General features: G+C 42.9%; 1 protein-coding gene across 3 annotated transcripts in view; it reads right to left on the bottom strand.

The window, feature by feature from the left end:
* The window catches only part of LOC116970895 (F-box/WD repeat-containing protein 7-like), a 102,502-nt gene extending 80,702 nt beyond the window's left edge, over positions 1-21,800 (bottom strand). For 2 of the 3 annotated variants that reach the window (XR_004411349.1, XM_033017552.1), the window contains exon 1: positions 21,553-21,800. Coding sequence is in view for 1 of the 3 variants with exons in the window: in XM_033017552.1 (XP_032873443.1) it covers positions 21,553-21,594 (42 nt within the window). In the remaining 2 variants the exon portion in view is untranslated. The remainder of the gene's footprint in view (positions 1-21,552) is intronic. The other variant, XR_004411347.1, reaches the window with a different exon arrangement.
* Positions 21,801-22,062: the final 262 nt, after the last annotated feature.

Here is a 22,062-nt window from a genome sequence, read left to right as displayed (position 1 = left end):
CCTTGGCTACTCTGCAGCTCGCTGGGAGGCGCCTGTTATAGCGGCTCACCGGGAGATGTCTGCCACAGACACTCGCCAGACGTTGCGGCATGTTCCAACTTTTGTACTCAATAGCTTCTCAGTGAAGCCAATTATGATAATAAAGATTTGATACTAACTGAAGCTTCTCTCCTAGATTTACTTTTCAATTATTCTTCCAAACCTTGTTTTTGTGCACAAATTACACTGCAACATTAATTCCGAAGCAATCTACTTTGTTCTGTCCCCTCAGTTAACAGCTTCATTCTCCACCTTCCATCTGAATTTAAATCTTTTCTCACCAAGTATCTTCACTCTTTTAGCTGCAAGTAACTTTTCATCTTTGTCAACGATACCAACATCTATATCCCCTTGTTTTATCTCAAGATTATAGTCCATCAAACCTGTATTCTCAGTCTTCCCTTGGCATTCCTATCATTCTATCATCTAAGACAGGGGTCGACAACCTACGGCCCCAGGGCCGAATTCGGCCCGTAACCCGAAATCATCTGGCCCGCAGGCGTATGTTTTTTCCGTAATCGCCCGGCCTGTAAACTTCCTTCATCTCCGGTACATCCCGGGACGGAGGCTGCGGCGCCCAGCTGCAGTGACGCAAGGAGGCCTGCGCTGGCGGAGACGCCGAGCGCAGCCGAGCTCTGGCTGTACCGCATCCTGCGCAAAGCCACCAGCATCTTCTGAGTCTGGGCTTCACTGTCGGGATCTGGGTTGTCAATAGGCCGGGGACGAGGGAGTATGAGTATTTGAGCCACAGCCTTCAGGACAGAGCCAAGACAATGGTCCGTAAGTACGCCATGTTGGTGAGCGCCCGTAACTAGGGGCCAGCGGGTGGTGTCCTCAAAGGGGCGGGATCTATGTGAACATGTGATTTGATGCCTGCCATCCGGGACAGGTTGGGGGCGGGATCCATGTGTACACGTGATAGATGTGGCCCACAATCCGCTTACAGACATGCGTCCTGGCCCCTATGCAGAACAAGGTTGCCGACCCCTGATCTAAGATGTTGCTATCATCTTAATCACCATGGGCATCTCTGATTGCTTCTTTGTATCACTAGCCAGTTACAACCCCTTCTAATTCTATTCCTTCCCTTAGAAAAAATATTCCCTTATTCTTACACCTATGGTTTCAAAATCTCAACTCAATCTATGCAATCTAACCCTCACCACAAGGAACACACTGTTTTCCTGTACAATCATTGAACTCTCACCCTTGCTGTTACCAATTCAGACCTGAATCTAATTACAGATCCATAGTAAGGAAGGCAAACACAGTGATTTTGCGTTAGCATTTATTTCGCGAGGACTAGAATATAAAAGCAGGATGTCATGCCGAGACTTTATAAGGCACTGATCAGACTGCATTTAGAATATTGTAAGCTGTTTTGAGCCCCTTATCTGAGGAGGGATGTGCCTCAGGAGGCATTGGCATAGTCCAGAGGTGGTTTAAGAGAATGATCACTGGAATGATTGAGCGTGGGACGGCTCTGGGCCTGTACTTGCTGGAGTTTAGAATGAGTGATTCACATCTCGTGAATTTGTGGAATCATTACATAGCAATTTTAAGACCACTATTGTACAATACAAAGGTCACAGCACAGGTGCAGAGATTATTAATAGTACGAGTCATTGAATGAGGAATTTCAGTTCCAAAGTTACACTGGAGAAGTTGGGATGGTTTACCTTGAAGAGAAGATGATTCAAAGAAAATTGGATAGACCAGTGCAAAATCATAATGGGTTTAGGAAAAATAAATGGGGAAAAACTGGAAGGCAGGGGTAGAAAAATCTTAAGGCACAGTAGAAATTTGTTGAACAGGAGATGAGATGAGGAATGTGACTGAGTAAATTGCTCAAGCAAACAGCTGGTATTGAGTTAAAAAGCTAAACAGCTTTCTTTCTAAACTGTAATCATTCTACAATATTTTTTCCTTACATGCCAAACTTCCTGTCCATGTTGGGACAAAGGTCGCATTGAGATCTGCATCCGAATGGCCATTGCAAACTTCAACTAAGCATTGTGCTCCTATTCATAGATTACAACTCTGCTTTCAATACCTATATCCCAACCAAGTTCATCACCAAACTCATGGAACTTGAAGTCAGCACTCCCCTGTGCAAATAGATCTTCAACTTCCTCATCAACAAGCACAATTAGTAAGGATAGGAGACAACATGCTGGAGAAGCTCAGTGGGTGAGGCAGCATCTATGGAGAGAAGGAATTGGCTACGTTTCAAAATGTTGCCAATTCCTTCTCTCCATAGATGCTGTCTTATCCGCTGATTTTTTATAGCATTTTGTGTCTACCTTCGATTTTACCAGCATCTGCAGTTCTTTCTTACAGGTACAGGATACTGAGTTGGATGATCAGCCATGATCATATTGAATGGCGGTGCAGGCTGGAAGGGCCGAATGGCCTACTCCTGCACCTATTTTCTATGTTTCTAATAGGTGACAAATCATCCTCTGCGATAATCCTCAACACTAGTGACCCGCAAGAATGCATTCTCAGCCCCCTACTATACTCCTTATACACTCATGACTGCGAAGCCAAATACCAGTTTACAAGTTCGCAGATGACACCATCATTGTGGACCGGATATTAAATAATGATGAGATGCAGTTGTTCAGCATGTCTCCAACAACCCTCACTAACTTCTATAGATGTACTGCATCGGGACAGATCACGGCATGGTTTAGGAGTCAGCACCAAATTGCAAAGAGTTGTGGTGTAGCCCAGACCATCAGCCACCAGCATAATCAAGGACCAGTCTCACCCCTGTCACTCCCTCTTCCATCAGGCAGGAGGTACAGAAGTTTGTAACTGTATATCTCCAGATTCAGGGACAGTTTCTTCCCAGCTGTTATCAGGCAACGGAACCGTTTTCTCACCAGCTAGAATGGGGAACTGACCACCCATCAACTCATTGGATACCTTTGAGCTATCTTTAATCGGACTATATCTGAGAATAGATAGACGGGACAGTAATTATCCACATTGGATATATCCTGCTTTTTTTTTATGAACAGGATACACCTGGACAATATTCCACATTGTTAGGAAACACTGGTTTTGTTAATTACACTGAAACAGGCCTTTGCAACCAGCTCCATCTAGCTCCAGCCAGACGCAAAGGCCTGTTGCAGCCGTCGCCCCTTCCCGTGAACCGATGACCCTCTCCACGACCGGCCCTCTTCAGCCCTTGTTCCCCGGTGGGGGGGGTGGGGGGGAAACAAGGGCTGAAGAGGGCCGGGCGTGGAGAGGGACATCAGTTCACGGGAAGGGGCGACGGCTGCAACAGGCCTTTGCGTCTGGCTGGAGCTAGATGGAGATCGGGGGTTAAGTTACGGAGGTGGACATGACAGGTATGGTGGCCCAAGCCTTTAGCCCAGGATGGCCTTTCCCAAAGGCCATGCCTGGCCATATCATTTCCAGAAAGGCATATGGCATGATTTGTTCTCCAGAACAAATCAAAAAAGACCACACTTTTTTTATTTTCTAAATGGCCTGTTCCACTTGGCCGTCATTTGCGCGCCATTTACGCGACCTCTGAAAATGTGGTCATCATGTTGTGATGCACGGGTAGCATGTGGGTAGCGCGGGACGGGCGCATGGAGAGGCGTGGAGTGTGGAGTTGCGCGTGGCATTCCAGGAATTTGTGCTAAAATCCTCGCGCCACCTGCGTGATTCATCGCGTACGGACGCTGACGCATTGGCGTCGCCGCTGGCGTCCCGATGTCTCACGTGTATCACGTGGTGACGCATGGTTACTAATGACGTTATGCGCAACAGACGGCATGATGACACGTGATTTGCGCGCGATGTCACGCGTAACGACACGTGGACCTATTTTACATATGACGCGTAAATGAGGCGCAAATGACGGCCAAGTGGGACAGGCCCTTAAGAGTTCAGCACTGTTCGGAGATGGTACCAATTAAAGATACTCGCCTGTTATGCAGCAAAAAGCAGTCTTCACACGCTTCTTGTCCCGCGAATCAGGAGAAATTCACAAGGTAGGTAGCTTTCGAATTCCGCGGTCTTTTGAGGGCAGAAGGTCGCGTCCAGTTATACCCATATGGGATTGCTCAACAAAGGTGAGTGACGGTAAATGACTCCAATCATCGGGACAAGAAATTTTGAAAAAAAGCGGTAAGATTTATAATTTTATCAAGAAGAGGAATTTTTTTTAAGGGTGATAAATTTTAATTATTAATACCTACCTTTTAAAAGTATTTTTATTTCAGATAGATCCCCCATTAAATAAATATGCCAACTTGAAATTTCACATGTAACCATCGGGACATGCGGTTTTCCGAGGGGGGTGGCCATCGAACGTCGGGAAAAAAACCCAAAACACTTTATTCTTTTAGGGTTTAATCTTTATTTATGAGGATTATGTTTATTAACAATATAGAAAAAGAAGAAATGGGATAGAACTACGGATTTTCCTTATATACAGCACCAAAGTAGCGGGACAGCAAAGTAGACACTTACTGAAGAATCACCCGACAGTGGGGAGGCCCAGGACAGAAAGATTAGTATGGAAATGGAAGGGACAGTTAAAGTGTTTAGCAACCGGGAGATCATGTATGCCTAGGCAGACTGAGCGGAGGTGTTCAGCGAAACGATCGACAAGCTTGCGCTTAGACTCGCCGATATAATTTCTCTGCCTTAATATTACCTTTGATGAAGTATTATGCATCCAACTCTTTGCCATTTTTAAGCACTACCTAGTTGACTTGCAAGACACTCGGTAGATTACGCTCCCCTCTGCAATCTCTGGGACCTGACCGTAACTCCACTATCTTTCTCCCAATTACACCATATGTCTTTAGGACAAATTCCGTGAGAATTTTAACAGATAAAACTTTCATCAAACATAAACCATGATATATTTTTATAGCTACAACCATTAAACGGATCATTATTTACTTACATTTGTTTGATTGCAGTTTACTTATGGTCTCCAGTCACTGGTTAATGCTAAATTCTGATATAGGTCTAAAATCTGTAAATGTTATGATAATGTAGTCAGAGTCATACAGTGTGGAAACGGGTCCTTTGGCTCAACTTGCTTCCTTCCAAAAAGCCCATTTTCTATCCAGTCGGCTATCTCTCCTTGGATCCCATGCAATTTAACCTTTCAGAGTAGCCCACCATGTGTCATCTTGTCAAATGCCTTGGTGAAATTCATATATACATCCCTCAGAATACTCTCTAGTAACTTTCCAACCACAAATGTTAGAATCAGTGGCCTGCAGTTCTCAAGCTTTTCCCTGCAGCCCTTCTTAAATCGAGGCATAACATTTGCTACCCACTAGTTGTCCAGCACTTCACATATATTTAATGATGTCTCATAAATCTCAGCCAGGGCACCAGCAATTTCCTCTCTAGCTTCCCACATTGTCTTTGGATATATCTGATCAGGCCCAGGAGATTTGTCTACTTCATAGGCGTAAAGACCTTCAGCACCTCCTCCACTGTAATACTGACATCCGTCAAGACACTTCCATAGAAACATAGAAAATAGGTGCAGGAGTAGGCCATTCGACCCTTCGAGTCTGCACCACCATTCAATATGATCATGGCTGATCATCCAACTCAGTATCCTGTACCTACCTTCTCTCCATACCCCCTGATCCCTTTAGCCACAAGGGCCACATCTAACTCCCTCTTAAATATCGCCAATTAACTGGCCTCAACTACTTTCTGTGGCAGAGAATTCCACAGATTCACCACTCTCTGTGTACAAAATGATTTTCTCATCTCAGTCCTAAAAGACTTCCCCCTTATCCTTAAACTGTGACCCCTTGTTCTGGACTTCCCCAACATCGGGAATAATCTTCCTGCATCTAGCCTATCCAACCCCTTAAGAATTTTGTAAGTTTCTATAAGATCCCCCCTCAATCTTCTAAATTCTAGCGAGTACAAGCCGAGTCTATCAAGTCTTTCTTCATATGAAAGTCCTGCCATCCCAGGAATCAGTCTGGTGAACCTTCTCTGTACTCACTCTATGGCAAGAATGTCTTTCCTCAGATTAGGAGACCAAAACTGCACGCAATACTCCAGGTGTGGTCTCACCAAGACCCTGTACAACTGCAGTAGAACCTCCCTGCTCTTATACTCAAATCCTTTTGCTATGAATGCTAACATACCATTCGCTTTCTTCACTGCCTGCTGCACCTGCATGCCTACTTCCATTGACTGCCCCAAGTTCCATGGTCCTCATGTCTTCTTCCACAGAAAAAAAGAGGAAAAATACTAATTGAGGACCTTGCCCATCTCCTGTGGCTTGACAGAGTTGACAGCTTTGACTCCTGAGGGGCCCCATTATCTCTCTGCTTACCCTTTTTCCATTAATGGACATATAAAATCTTGTGATTATCCTTAATATTATCTGCCAGAGCTATCTCCAGTCCCCTTTTTGCCCTCACGATTTCCTTCTTTATCATGCTCCTTAGTTCCCGAAACTCCTCCAGGGATAGACTTGATCCCAGCTGCCTACAACTGCCATATGCCACCATCTTATTCTTGACCAGTCTCAATTTCTTAATGCAATTCAATGTAAACGCAATTCAAACTGGAATGAAGCCTGACTAGAAAGACAAGAGTATGTTTCGCTTATTAAAAAAGGCCTTGAACATCATTTACACCCACAAGTTTGGTGCCAGTAAAGAAAAAAAATAAATGTGTAACATTGTCAAATGATTATGTGGATGTAGCAGAATAAAATTATCTTGACAGATCACAAAAAACGGAATAGTCATCACTATCCCTTCTTGTTGACCAAAAATGACTAACCACAGTACATATCCATTTATAGAACTTTTGTGCATAAGAGCTAATGTGAGCTGCACCAAAATTACATAATGTCACTCATCAAAATGTTTGCATTTCCTTTGTCCACAAGAACATATAATACTGAATGTGTGTAATATGTGTAATGTGTGTAATATTCAGTATGTGCACCAAGCTGCTTAAAGCTTGTTGACTTAAAACGACTTCTAAATTAATGCATAAAAGTTAATTACATTGAAGAGCTGATGAATTAAAAACTTTAGCGGTTTCCTCATCTGCACGTCCACCCAATATAAATCTAATAAACATATTGCTTAAAAAAGTGAAAAAAACCCACAAATGCATACATCAGGCTGCTGTTCATTGACTGCAGCACAGCTTTCAACACTATCATCCTCACCAAACTCATCACCAAGCTCCAGGACTTGGGCCTTTATACCTTCCTTTGCAACTAGATCCTTGACTTCATCAGCTGACGTCAATCAATACGGATTGGTAAACAACGACTTCTCCTCAATGATGTTCAACACAGGTGCACGTCAAGTCTGCCTGTTTAACCCCAGACTCAATTCTCTTTACACCCATGACTGTGTGGTTAAATGCAGTTCTAAGCAATCTGCATTGTTGTTGGCCAAATCACCAGTGATAATGAGTCAACATACAGAAGAGAGATAGAACACCTGGTTGAGTGGTGTCATAATAACGGCTCAATGTCAACAAAACCAAGGGAAAAAACGTTGACTTCAGAAAGAGGAAGCCAGGATTATTAGTTAATTTTCATTGGTGGATTGGAAGTGGAGAAAATAAGCACCTTCAAGTCCCTCGGCATTAATATGTCAGATGATCTGTCCTAGCACATAGAGTGTGATGTGTGCTAGTGCCTCTATTTTCTTAGCAGATTAAAGACATTTGGCATGACACCAATTACTCTAACAAACTTCTACAGGTGCACTGTAGAGAGTATCTTGACTTTTATATCATGGCTCTGTACGGCATTTCTAGTACATAGGAACAAGCTGCAAAGAAATATGGATTCAGCCTGGTCCATCACTGGCACAGCCATCTCCACTATCGAAACCAGCCACACAAAGCGCTGTCTCAAGAATCAAAAGGGGCAGCTTCTATCTAAAAGATCCACACCACCTGGGTAAAGCCCGCTTCTCGCTGCTACTGTCAGGCAGAAGGTACAAGGGCTCAAAGTCCCACACCTCCAGGTTCAGGAACAGTTGCTTTCCTACAATCACCAGATTCTTGAAATGACATGTACACCCATAATCCTAATCTCATTTTGCCAACGGAACACTAAAGAACAACTCTTACACTACTTAGACTGGTGCTGTCTGTACAGAGTTTGTACATTCTCCCAGTGACCACGTGGGTTTTCTCAGAGATCTTTGGTTTCCTCCCACACTCCAAAGATGTCCAGGTTTGTAGGTTAATTGGTTTTCTATATATATAAGTTGTCCCTAGTGTGTGTAGGATAGTGTTAAAATGTGGGGATCACTGATTGGCATGGACTCGGTGGGCCGAAGGCGTTGTGTCTCTCAACTAAATAAACTAAACTAAAATTTATTTAATTTATCTTTTGTGTGTTGTCCGAATCTATGTGCCATTGATGTTGCTGCAAATAAGGTTTTCATTGTACCTGTACTTCACCATGCTTGTGCACGTGACAACAAACTTGACTTGAACTATGCATAAAGATCTGTTGAAACAATATACAATAGGAAACAAAATTCTTACTGCATGTAAGGGAGCCCTGAACAGCTTTTTCCATCACAATGTTCACATTTATACTCCTAAGTTACAACAAATCTTTATGACTGCCTGCAACACAGTCAAGAATGTAACCATGCCTGAATGGAAAACAACGCAACACAAAGCTCAACATCATCCCATTCAAAACCAGAGCTACTGATGAAGCAGGCATACTGCACCTTAAAAATAGACTCCTAATATCAATACATCATTACAATAACTGGAACAGCTTCTTGACTAATTCTCCCAAGCACACCTCGTCCATCCAAAAACAGCAAGGAAGCATGGAATCATTACCCTGCTCAAGTTCCCCTCAATCTTGCACACCATCCTGATTTGAACATGTAATTGCTGTTCCTTTATTATTACTGTGCAAAAGTTCAAGATAAGCTGACACTACCTTCATAGCAACTGCTGGCAATGCCAGCAAACCCACTTCCTGGACCACACATATTTACCATGAAAGCACACCAAAAACCTCTAGTTCATTAGAAGGCTTAGGAAGTTTAGCATGGCCCCTACATCTATCATCAACTTCTACAGATGTACCATAAATAGCATTTTATCAGGATCTATCACAGCTTGGTTCGGGAACAGCTCCATCCAAGACCACAAGAAATTGTGGATGCAGCCCAAACCATCACAAACCAATTTTCCTTCTTTTGACTCCATTCATACCTCACGCTGCCTTGGCAAGTCTCCCAGCATAATTAAGGGCAAGTTGCACCCTGGCCACTCCCTCCTCCCATAGGCAAGAGGTATAGAGGTATATGTGTGAAAACGCACACATCCAGATTCAGGGACTGCTTCTTCCCAGCTATTATCAGGCAACTGAATCATCCTGTCACAACAGAGTGAGCAGTGCTGAACTACTGTCTACCTCATTGGTGAACCTTGGACTGTTTGATCAAACTTTGCTGGCTTTACCTTGCACTAAACATTATTCGCTTATCATGTATCTATACACAGTAAATGGCTCGATTGTAATCATGATTTGTCTTTCTGTTGACTGCTTAGCATGCAACAAAAGCTTTCCACTGTACCTCAGTATACATGACAATAAACTAAACAGTGTGATTTACTAACATCTAGTTACTTTTTTCTGGAGAGGGTGGGGGGGGGGGGGGGGGGGGTGAGTGGGGGAGCACTGCAATAGGCATTTAAAATGTAATGTGCTCAGTTCATATGTGAATTAATAATAAAATATCCATTATAAATCCTTTTTACAAAAACATTATCCTGATTTTTTTTTAAATAAAGGGACCTAGTTGGAGACAAGAGAAAATTGTCAAGGATTAACTTAATTAATTCAACATCGTCAAGAAAATGGTACGGTAGTTATTTTGCATCCTATGAATGCACTGGATTTTTCTGTATCTGGATCTTACATGGTCCAGACAAAGATTAACATGAAGCAACAGTTTCTTGAAAGCTGCATTTCATGACATATTCCAAGACCAGAGCGAATGTGACTGGGTAACTCCATATTCCACATCTATTCCATAAAAGCGCTTTACAGCCCTACACAGTGTTTATTTCAGCAGATGATTATATAATTCATAAGATCTCAAAAACAAGTTCTATTGTGTGACACTGTCAAATGCCATTACTGTATTTGGATACATTGTCACATGTGACAAGTCACAGTGAAATTCTTTGCTTGCATATCTTGCCACTGTATGCAAATAGTCGCCCATAAAGGACGCTTACAAAGTTACAAATCCCCCCCTCGCGCCAGTTCCCCCTTTATTCATCAATACAAGAAAGGTTTTGGCACAGGAGGACTATGTGCAATTGCTATGGGCAACAATAACCAGCCAGTGGGATCTGGCCCACTGATCATTTCTCAAGATAAATTAAATTGCTGAATATCAAGTCAGTTAGCAACAACATCGCCAGGCCAGGCCGACGACCCTACTACTCCAGCCCAGCGCTGCCACCAGTACAACTGCCTTTAAGGCAAAAATAAGTTTCTACATTTTTAAAAACTTTCAAACCTGAAGGATGCGAGATGGTGTTGTGGAACACTGTCGGCTCATTTGTTCCACCTCAGTGTAAGCTACTACTCTTACACAGTTAAATATGATTAGGCTAGGTAAAGATTTACTGAATGGTATGCAAAAGATAATTTCGATGTACCTAGGTAAATGTGACAATGAAGTGCCGAAGAACCATTGAATTGATCTTCCCAAGGTGGTGAAAAGATTTATTAAAATTTTGCAAATATATTGGAAGTACAACAGGAATCGAATGCTAATATTTTTCTCGATCCCCAGAAGTTTTTTTCCTCTTTATATATTAATTGATATTCAATATTAATTAGCTAATAATTGTCACTTCCCAAGATGAGGATGAAGAGTTACGATCTGCCACCTATTTACTTATTGTAACATTTCAAATAATTTAAAACTTTAATGCTCAAGATAAAGTACACAATTCGTTCAAATTACCAATTAATTATTTACCAAAAAACACCCAAGCCTTCACTTGGAGGGCAGCTTTAAAGTTGTTGCAAATTGGAATTGTTTTGGATACAAACACCAGCATGGTCTCCTGAATGCGAACCTTGCATAGAATCATAGAACTATACTGTATGGAAATTGGAACTTCACTAGTGGCCAATAATTATGTAAATATCTCTGCAAGTGACCCCACAATTTCTTCCTTATCTTCCCACAAGGTCTGAGAATGCACTTGGTCAGGCTCTGGGGATTATATACCTTACTGCACAACAAAACTACAATAACTCCTCGTTGGCAATTCGTATATGATCTAAAAGCTTAATTCCTTGGCATCTATGATCTTGTACTCAGTGAAAATGGATGAGAAATGTTTAGTATTTCACCCCCCCCCCCCCTCCCCCTCCCATCTCAGGGGATCTTTCAGGGGATCTGTTCATCCCCTGCCCATCATTTATAATCTTAATTCGATGATAATTTTATAGTTACATTTAATTCCTTTGCATTTCACATTATTGCTTTATGGACAGTTTGAGAATATTTAACTGTATTCAATTAGGACATTAAAGCTTCCCAAATACATCCAAATTTATTATTTCGATATAATGTAAATGAGTACTAGGCAAACTGACATAACATATTATATACTAAACCAGGTGGGAACCGTTGGGCCCCCTTCCCCCAACGCAATATTCCCCCAACTGCACAGGCACAACTCATTTGCCCTCAACCCCCAACACTCCCTCCCCTCCTCTTCTCCCGCTCCCCCACTTCTCACCTCTCCCCTATTGCACTCCCCCACTAAACACAATGTTTAAATAACATTTCTCCCCCTCCCCCACTCCCTCCCTCTCCTTACAGCAATGCAACAAATCTGTCATTGCACTGGGTGAAAACTGTTGAAAGGCAGTTTATGTAAATGAGATGCTATTGTGATGTCATTGTCGGGTGGAGCACTGTTCACGGGAAGTTATGTAAATGAGATTCCATCGTGCCGTCATAGTTGTGACTGCCAGCAACTGCCACTGCAGAGTGGAAGTCATTCTTTCTCAAACTGCATTTTGTAAAGTTGAAAATGTTAATAATTAGCAAAGTATAACATCAATCTGAACGAAATGTCATAGAAGCACAACATCACACACACACACACTTTTAGTAATATACTAGACTAAGTGGGGGGGGGGGGGAGGGCTAGAATAGACATTGTGGGCAGAATGGATTCTTGGGCTGGCAGCCAACTGTTGCACCGATTTTAAAAGCCAAGCCAAGGCAAACAATTTGTCTGCAGCCACCCAACAACCAAAATTCATTTTGTGAACACAAACTTTTTTAAAAGGCGAGGCAAACAATTGGGCAGCAGCCACCTGACAACCAAAATTCGTTTTGTGAACACAAACCTTTTTAAAAGGCGTGGCAAACAATTGGGCAGCAGCCACCCGACAACCAAAATTCATTTTGTGAACACAAACTTGTTAAAAAGGCGAGGCAAACAATTGGGCTGCAGCCACCTTACAGCCGCATCGAGGGGACTCACCGTGGAGTAGACGTGCGTTCAGCGTTATTCGCAGCTCAGAGAGCCATGACCCTCTCGCTTCCTGGGTCTGGCAGAGACTGAGTGAGGGACTACATTTCCGGGTTTTATAGTCTCACTCCCCAGCAGAGAGAATGGGGAATTTTTAAAAAACATTAATATCTCTCTGATTTTTCATCGATGGGAAAAATCCTCCGGTCCCGGAAGGCGGAGGGGGGCTCTGAACGAGGTGGCCAAAAATGACGGCAGTAGGTGGCGGCGTTCTCTCGGAAATCCCACCATAGCGAGCCAAAAGCAGTCAAGATCAGACTGTTAGTAATATAGATAGAAGATACTGGACCAAGTCGGACCTGCTGGGCCCCCTACTCCCCAACGCAATGCAATATTGCACCACTCACCCGTCCCCCCAACGCAACCCATTTCCACCAGTCACCCGGCGTTGGCACTTACCTCCCGCCCATTCCCCCCCACCCCCACACAATGAAAATCTTGAATATTTTTTTGTAAATTAAACCTGTCCCTTATTCCTCCACTCCCCCCCCCCCACCACAATGAAAACCACAATGTTTTTTAGTAAATTAAACCTCAGGTTTGCGGAGGCAGTGCTCATCTCCCACAAGGAAAATTCTAGAATGGCAGGCTGGAAGACTGTTCACAGCAGGTTATGTAAATGAGATCCCATTGTGACATCATAGCTGTAACTGCCAGCAACTGCCACTGCAGTTCAAGTCATACTTTCTCAAACTGCATTTTGTAAAGTTGAAAATGTGAATAAATTGTAAAATACAACATCAATATGAACAAAACTTGTTGAAAGCACACCACAAGACAATTGTAAGTAAGGTGGTGCAAAAATTATAGCGCTATCGTGTGCTGTTTTGGTGTAATTTCTGGATCCCACTCACTCACAGATTTCCAATCAAACAAGATGAGAGTTTTAGTAATATATACATGTATATTTATGTTTGCAGATGACACAAAATTGATGGTGATGTGGATAGTGAGAAAGGTTGTCCAAGACTACTGCAGGATTTGAGCAAATGGAATTCAAATTGATGATGGAAGGTGATGTTCAATATGGGAGGTGATATACAATAAATAGTTAGGCACCAAGGATTTTTTATGAACAGAGGGATCTTGGGGAACACATTTATATTCCCCTTAAAGTTGGAACCTAGGTAGATAGGGTAATGAAGGTGGTATATCATCTTTGGCTTCATGGGTTTAGGCAGAGGATATAACAGGTAAAACTTTACAAAATATTTATTAGATTGCACCTGGAATATTGTGTGCAGCTCCAGTTGCCCCAGTCGTGGAAATATGTGGTTGTTCTGGAGCGAGTATGGAGGAAATTCACCAGAAAGTTGCCTGGACTAAAAGACTAATTATGGATTTAAGAAATTGCAGAGTTGTGGATGTAGCCCAGTCCTTCACACAAACCAGCACCTCCCCTTTCCCACCACAACCTCCCCATCAACTACATCTACATTTCATTCTGCCTCAGGAAAGTTTCCAAGCAAATCAAGCACTCAACCTACCTCAATGCAGCTCCTGCACTAATATTAACACTATATTTTGCACTCTGGTATTTGTCTATTTGCAATACTTCTTGTATTTGTGTATAGCGTGATTTTACTCATGTAATGTATGATGCGACTAAATAGTATGCAGACAAAAATTTTCACTGTATCTCAATACATGTGAGAATAATAAATCAATACATAACTTTAACCTATTCATCGGTGATTTCAGAAAATATTTCCTTGCACAAAGGCAAATCAGGGCGAGTTAATAGGCAGGCGAGAAATAGTAGGTTACAGGGAAGTGGGAGAAATGCAACTGTCGGGATGCTAGGTGCCAAAATAAACTAGATGGGCCAAAGAGCCAACTTTATGAGCTAAATAGCCTTTTTCTATACTGCAAGGTGATGAAAAGGCAAACTTACACATCTTTCAGCACTCCAGCACCTTTACTATTAAAAACTAGGTATACCTCAATGCAGACAAAAATGTCACCGGGAACATGAAATATAACTAGGATTTGGTGATTCATCCTTTCATGCATGCTCTGCATTCCGTTAGACCATGACTTATTTTTATCTCGCACTGCTTTTGCGATTCCCTTTATATAAAAAAATCAATCTATCTTTTTGCTCAGCGATTAAGACATAAACCTCATGGGATAGTGGATTCCATAGAAATGCCACTCTTGGGTGAAGCCATTTCCTCCCATCTGTTTGGGATGGCAGACCTTTTAGTAAAAAAATTGTGCCCTACCTTTGGACACCATAGCACCTTCAAGAAAGATAATACTCATCTACCCTATCCAACCTCTTATGATTGTTGTAGATCTCAAGAAGATAATTCAAATTTTTCTAAAGTCGAGTGTTCAGACCTAATCTACTTAATCTCTTCAAATATGACAAACATGCCAACCCACGAACTAACTTAGTGAAACTTTGCATGTATATCTTTCCTTAAATATGGAGACAAGTCTATTTATACAATATTCCTGATGGGTCATATTGGTGGTCTATAGATGAATTAAGAAGGATCTACTCTTGTATTCAGTTTTTTTACAGTAAACGTCAACATACCATTTGTCTTCCTAGTTGCTGGGTGAACCTTCTAATCTATACTATTACTAAAACTCTGATCTTGGCCACTTCCGGACTGCGTTGTATTTAAATTTGCACAAAAACGATCCCCGTAGCGCTACGATTTTTTGCCACCTTATTCACCATTCTACTCTGCTGCAAGTCAAATAAGTTTTGTTCTGATCGGTGAACTAGTGCAAATGTTATGAAGGTTTAAAAATCGTAAAAACCGCCCATTCCGGAACCCGCTGTGGCGAGGAGAATAAAAAGCTGAAGGGGCGCAGCGTGTTGAGCAGCTTGTGGAGAGTCAGCAGCTCGCGGAGAGTGTGCAGCCTGCGGAGAGTGTGCAGCCTCTGGGCTGCTTCTGCGGCGACCAGCACGGCCAGCCGGAAGCTGCTGAGTTGATCCGGAAGCCTCTGATTGAAGCCGGAGTGGAACCTGGATCTGCTGCATGAGGCCGAAAGCTGAAGGTGCGGGGTGAGCAGAGTGCGAACTCCCCCTCCCCACACCCACATTCCCCTTCCCCCACCTCCCCCTCTCACACCCCACACCATCCCCTCCTCCCCCACACACCCTCCTCCCCCACACCCCCTCCCCCGAGTTGTGGAATATTGCTTTGGGGGAACGGGTGAGTGGTGGAATATTGCATTGGGGAATAGGTTGCGTTGGGGGGGGAACAGGCCTCCCGTGTGACTGGGACCCAACGGGTCCCACTTAGTCTAGTATGACTAAAATGCCATCCCAAGAACTAATCCAATATAACTTTGCAAGTACATCCTTCCTTAAATAGGGAGACAAGCCTTGCACATAACATTCCAGATGGGGTCATATGGGTGCTCAAGAGTTTAATTGAGATGGATCTATTCTTGTGTTCAAATCTTTTTGCAGAAAATTAAACATATAATTTGTCTTCCTAATTACTAAGTGAACATGCATGTCAACATTTCGCAATTTGAGAAGAAATTAAAGTGCAACTGAACAAAACATCGTTCAAAGGAAATACTCTCTGCCCTTTTTTATCCTCTACCAAAGAGGAAGATCATCCATTTTTTGATTTTTCCCACACACTATATATTCCATGTCAGGCATGTGTACACTTACCTTACCCAAATACATCCCCCAAAGTCACTCTGCATCCTTTTCACGGCCCACATTATCATTTAGCTTTGCATATCAGCCACCCTGTAACTTCAACACAGATTTCCCTCATCCAAATCACTGCCAGCTAGAGCCCCAGCATCGATCTCTGCAGCACCTCAACAAGTCACATCTTCATAACCTGAAAATTACTTCTTTATTCTACTGTAGACAAAAATGTTGGAGAAACTCAGCAGGTGAGGCAGCATCTATGGAGCGAAGGAATAGGTGACGTTTCGGGTCGAGACTGATGTGGAGGTGGGAGGAGGGGGGGCGGGAAGAAGAAAGGAAAAGGCGGAGACAGTAGGCTATGGCTGAGCTGGGAAGGGGAGGGGAAGGAGGGAGAAAGCAAGGACTACCTGAAATTGAAGAAGTCAATGTTCATACCGCTGGGGTGTAAACTGCCCAAGCGAAATATGAGGTGCCGCTCCTCCAATTTGTGGTGCGACTTACTCTGGCCATGGAGGAGGCCCAGGACAGAAAGGTCGGATTCGGAATGGGACGGGGAGTTGAAGTGCTGGGCCACCGGGAGATCAGGTTGGTTAGTGCGAACCGAGTGGAGGTTTTGGACGAAGCGATCGCCAAGCCTGCGCTTGGTCTTACCAATGTAGAGCAGATGTAGAGTCTTTATTCTACTGAGTTTCTGTCTGTTAACCAATTCTCAATCCACGCAGCATATAGTCCCTGATACTCCATGTTCTAATTTTGCTTAATTAATCTTGTTTGGCACTTGCACAATAACAACTATTCCTTTGGAATACATTCTAACATTACTGCTGCTATTGATAACAGGCTAACTAATCTTCCATTCTCTTTTTTCCACTCCATTTAAAAAAAAGTGCATTTACATTTGCTACCTTACAATCTATGAGAATTTATGCAAGATTGGAAGATATAACCAGTAATCAATTATCACCATACGCATCTCATCCAAAACTCTTGGGTGCAGGCCATCTGGTTCAAGGGATTTATAGATTGAATCCTGTTAGTTTTTTAACCAAGCGAATTTCTTTGCTTTACATGGACCTGTAGTTTTCCCCTATATGCATTTCATTAAGACAGACACAAAATCATTGTTTAATTTCAATGCCTTTTCTTTATTCCCCATTATAATTTCTCCTGCTTTTGTCTGCAAGGGATCCACATTAACTTCTGCTAACCTTTTCAATTTTATATTCTTGTAGAAACTCTACATAGCCAGTTAGGCTCAGTTCGTTTTAATCAAGTTAAAGACTGGTTTCACATTCACATTTACATTTTTTTTTTTTTTTTAATTGTCATCAAAACGCTCACTCTTTCCTAACTCCAAGATCACCAATAACCTGTTGGAACAACGAACTGCAGGTGCTAGTTTAAACAAGACAAAGTGCTGGAGTAACTCAGCAGGTCAAGCAGCATCACTGGAGAACATGGATAGGGCAAGCATTTGGGGTCGGAATGCTTCACCAATAACCTTTCCACTTAACTCATTTCTTTGGTTTCTCAACATACTGACCTAGACAAATACGCACTCCTGAAATTCAGCTTCCACTCAATATTGCTCATTTAATTTGCCATCTATATCATTTATGTTCCCATGTTAGACGCATCTCTAATGTCATGATTTCCATAAAGGACCTGTCCCACTTACGCAATTTTTTTGGACGACTGACGGCACCTGTCATAGTTGCAGCAGGTCGCCGAAAATGTTGAAAATGTTGAAAATCCAGCGACGATCTGAAAAAGGTACGACTCTTTGGGCGACTACTCACAAGCAAACAGGTGTCACTGTGGGGGCTTATATGCAGTTGTCACTATTAACAAGAGAGGGAAAACAGGAAACAATGTCTGACATAGGTTGTGGGAAAGTGCTTGGTATCCATTATATAGTGACAAGGCACTTAAGAAAAAATATGAAATCAGGCAGAGTCAACATGGATTTATGAAAGTAAAATCATGTTCAACAAAGCTATTTGGGTGTTTTGGGCCCAACAGAATTAGGACCGCACAGTCGTGCAGTGGTAGAGTTGCTGCCTTGCAGCTCAAGAGACCCGGTTCTGTTCCTAACTACGCGTGATGTCTGTACTGAGTTTGTATGTTCTCGCTGTGACCGTGTATGTTTTCACTAGGAACTCTGGTTTCCTCCCACACCAAAGATGTACAGGTTTGTAGGTTAACTGGTTTCAGTAAAATTGTAAATTGTCCCCAGTGTCGAGGATAGTGTTAGTGTGCAGGGTGATCGCAGGTCTTTTCTGGACAACCTTTGATAAGATGCCACACAAGAGATTAAAGTACATCATACTGTGCAAAATGAACATTGGTTAATGGACAGAAAACATTGAGTAGGAACAAAAAGGCAATTCATGGGTTGCAAGATTTTGACAAATGTCCTACAGGGATCTGTTCTGAGGTTTTAGTTGATCATGATCTATATTACCAATTTGAATGAGAGTACAAAGTACGATATATCCAAGTTGACGAGTGATATAAAAAGCTGCCCGACAGTGAGAAATTTGTGGAGGATACAGTAAGTGTAAGAGCACCCCTGCCCTCCTCCTTGGATGCGCTCTGATTCCCATCACTGGCAGACAGGCCAGGAGAGGCCAATCCTCAGCATCGCTGGTAACATGTGGGTCCAATTAGCTGACATTGGATTAACCCACCTAAACCCCGTCTACCACCTACTTATCGGAAAGGAGAGAAAATGGAATGTCTCCCTGCTAGCTGCTTGCCCCCTGTTGCAGGACCGAGGAAGACCACCAACACCACCGTGTGGTCAAGACTGGCCTGCCAGGAAGAAGTCCTAGACAACCACGCTTCTACTTTGGATAAGACATAGCGCCGGGGCAAGCCTGAGATGGCAGTGCCTCTTCCTGTCTCTGGACAACGAGGGACTGCACCCACACACGGAGGCAAAGTCTGAACTGCCAGGATAAGCCAGAGAACACCAGTGCCGCCTCTTCAAGCCCAAAAGCCGAGCTGCCAGGATAAACCCGAGGCCGCCAGCATTTCCTGTCGTCGCAAGGGTGAACTGCAGGATGAAGCCAGAGATCACCACGCCTTCAATACCAGGACTGAGCGACTGGGATAAGCCACCAGCACCACTACACATGTGCCCCGATGACGAGGGATAACTCCCCTATGTGGTCCTGGCACTGTAAATGAAACCGATCATGCAAGTTCACCTTCCTGCGAGTGTCGGTGTGGTCACTGCCGAATCCGGCATTACCCCTGAAGCATAGCACGGACATGGTTTAATCGAACACAACATGGAAAAATGCAAAATCATCCACTTTGGTACAACAATTGATTTTCTCATTATTTGTTTTTAAATATGGGAGATTAAAAAGTACAAGTGTTGAGAAGATCCAAGCTCTCTTAGCAATCAGGTATAAACATTTATGAAAGTATACTACATACTGGACTTTATTGCAATAAGTTCAAAGTCATAATATCATCTTACTGCAATTATAAATGGGGCACTGGGCCTAGAATATTGTGTGCAAGTCTTTCAAAGCAAAGACAAGTTACAGGGAGTTCAACAAAGATTCACCTTAGTGACACAAAGACAGAATGCTGAACATATTCAGCAAGTCATGCAGTGTCAATGACAAGAGAAACAGTTATGTTTTGGGTCAGACACAACTCGCCCAGTCTGGCAGCATCTCTGGAAAAAATGGATAGGAGACGTTTTGGGTTGGGACCCTTCTTCAGACCAGTCTGAAGAAGGGTCTTGACCCAAAACCAGTCCCGACCCAAAACGTCACCTATCTACTTTCTCCAGAGAAGCTGCCAGACCTGCTCAGTTACTCATCAGGGACCTCCCTCCAAAGTACAGCACAGATCAGACCCCAATGGGTCATTTGCTGCACAGCAATTCTTGAGCCTGTTTGAACACAGAGTTCACCTCAGAGATCTGTCGACCCGATACATTTTGGACTTCAAATGCCATTCATTGATCTGGTAAGATGAACGATAAGCATTACTGGCAGTAACTGAAGCAGAACACCAAGTTTTCTCAAGTTGTGACACCTTTATTAATTTCTCCCTCTTCGTCTTCAAACCATAAGTTTGAAGAATCGATTAGTACTGGTCTTAATCAGTTTCCAAAAGTACATTCCGTAATCAAAGATGGGTTTCATAGTTTTCCAATTCATGCAATCCCTCATTATAATAAGCAGAGTGATGCATTGGAATCTGTACCATTTCATCTCTAACAGCACAATAACAAAGGACTTAGTACTCCAGAATCACATATTTAAAAAAGACCAAAAACCACACAATATAAGGAATCCTGTGGTCAAGTGATCCAACAAAAGGAATTGTTTACGATGAAGCACTGCCATCTAAAACTCTCTGGATTAAAGATCTGTGCTGTAGGGCACACTCAAGCAAGATGCAACTTATATAGATGTTTGGCAAAAGGCTGCTGTGTAATGCACCTTTCAAACCCATTTTGGTGTGTGAGAGATCTGAACCTGCATGTTGACATCTGAATACTCAATGTGTGGTGGTAATGACTAACATGATATAATTGATAATAAATGTTAAACTCTCAATTACCTACAAGCATCTTTTACCATTTTTAATTATGAATTAATTTTATAAAATATAAATTCCTATTAAAACAATATTCCAAGTCACAATAAGAAAATTGACCTGACAGGCTTCAAGTCCAAGGAATTATTATATAACAAATTCAAAAGTATATATACTGCAATTATCAATTATCAGAATGACACGATAAAATATATACTGCAATTATCAATTATCAAAATGACACGATAAAAAAAACAACGCTTACTAATATTCACTATTACAAATACTAATCACCGGAATGAGAACCAAGTGGAGCGATTAGATGATTGTTTGTGAAGTTTAGATAATTAACGTCAAGGTAATCTTTCAAAATTAACTTCAAGCAAAGAATTAAAAAACAGCAGGGAACTAAAAACGATTTGGTACCAAAAGCTGCGAGGCGCAGAATATTGGAAACCTAACTTTGCTTCAGTACTTGGGGAAAATAAACAGATCTCCTCACACTTTTAACTGGAGGTAGAAGGGAATATTATATATTAGCAGAGATGAAGGAACACGGTTAAACTATCGGATCTCCATCCAGGCATCCGTGACTTTTCTAACGGTAATGAGAGCCTATGAATGTTTGACTTCAAACACCATCAATTGATCTGATAATCTAAACTTGCCAAATGTTCGCGTAGATCAACTTCTAATGAGATGACTGAGACACCTACCTGGCGAATGAATGAGGTTAAGGACATAATTACGGTCTTCATCGTCTACTTTCCACTCCAACACACCTAGAGGTGGTCTCCTTTTCCTCGCCGGTCCCAACGAGCAGCACAATGTGCGTGAGTGAGGGATGAAGGAACTTACCCGTGTGGCGGGGAGAATGAATGAGGACGCTCTCCGACTCCAGATGAAGTGCACAGTTCACCACGGCTCGACACCGCCTCCAGCTCCTGCCGCCGCCCCGACGTCTCCTGGCCACCCCCCGCCCCCCCACCAGCAGGCCGGGGGTGGGGTGGGGTGGGGTGGACCGTGGGCCCCGCTCACTTTCAGTACTTCAGTCAGGGGATAGCAAGCGGGCGGACTCGTTGTGCCAAGTGCCACGGGCTGTCCTCGCTCCTCCAACATCAGGGGCGACCCCCCTCCCTACTGTGAGAGGGGAGCCGGAGCCAGGCCCACTCCACACTCCACTCCGGCACCTTCTTTTGTGGCTCAAATCTTCAAGCAGCTGCTCG

Source organism: Amblyraja radiata, chromosome 1 (genome assembly GCF_010909765.2).
Source record: "Amblyraja radiata isolate CabotCenter1 chromosome 1, sAmbRad1.1.pri, whole genome shotgun sequence".
NCBI lineage: Eukaryota > Metazoa > Chordata > Chondrichthyes > Rajiformes > Rajidae > Amblyraja > Amblyraja radiata.
The sequence above is the reverse complement of the archived record's forward strand: the minus strand, read 5'-3'. Positions and strand labels throughout refer to the sequence as shown.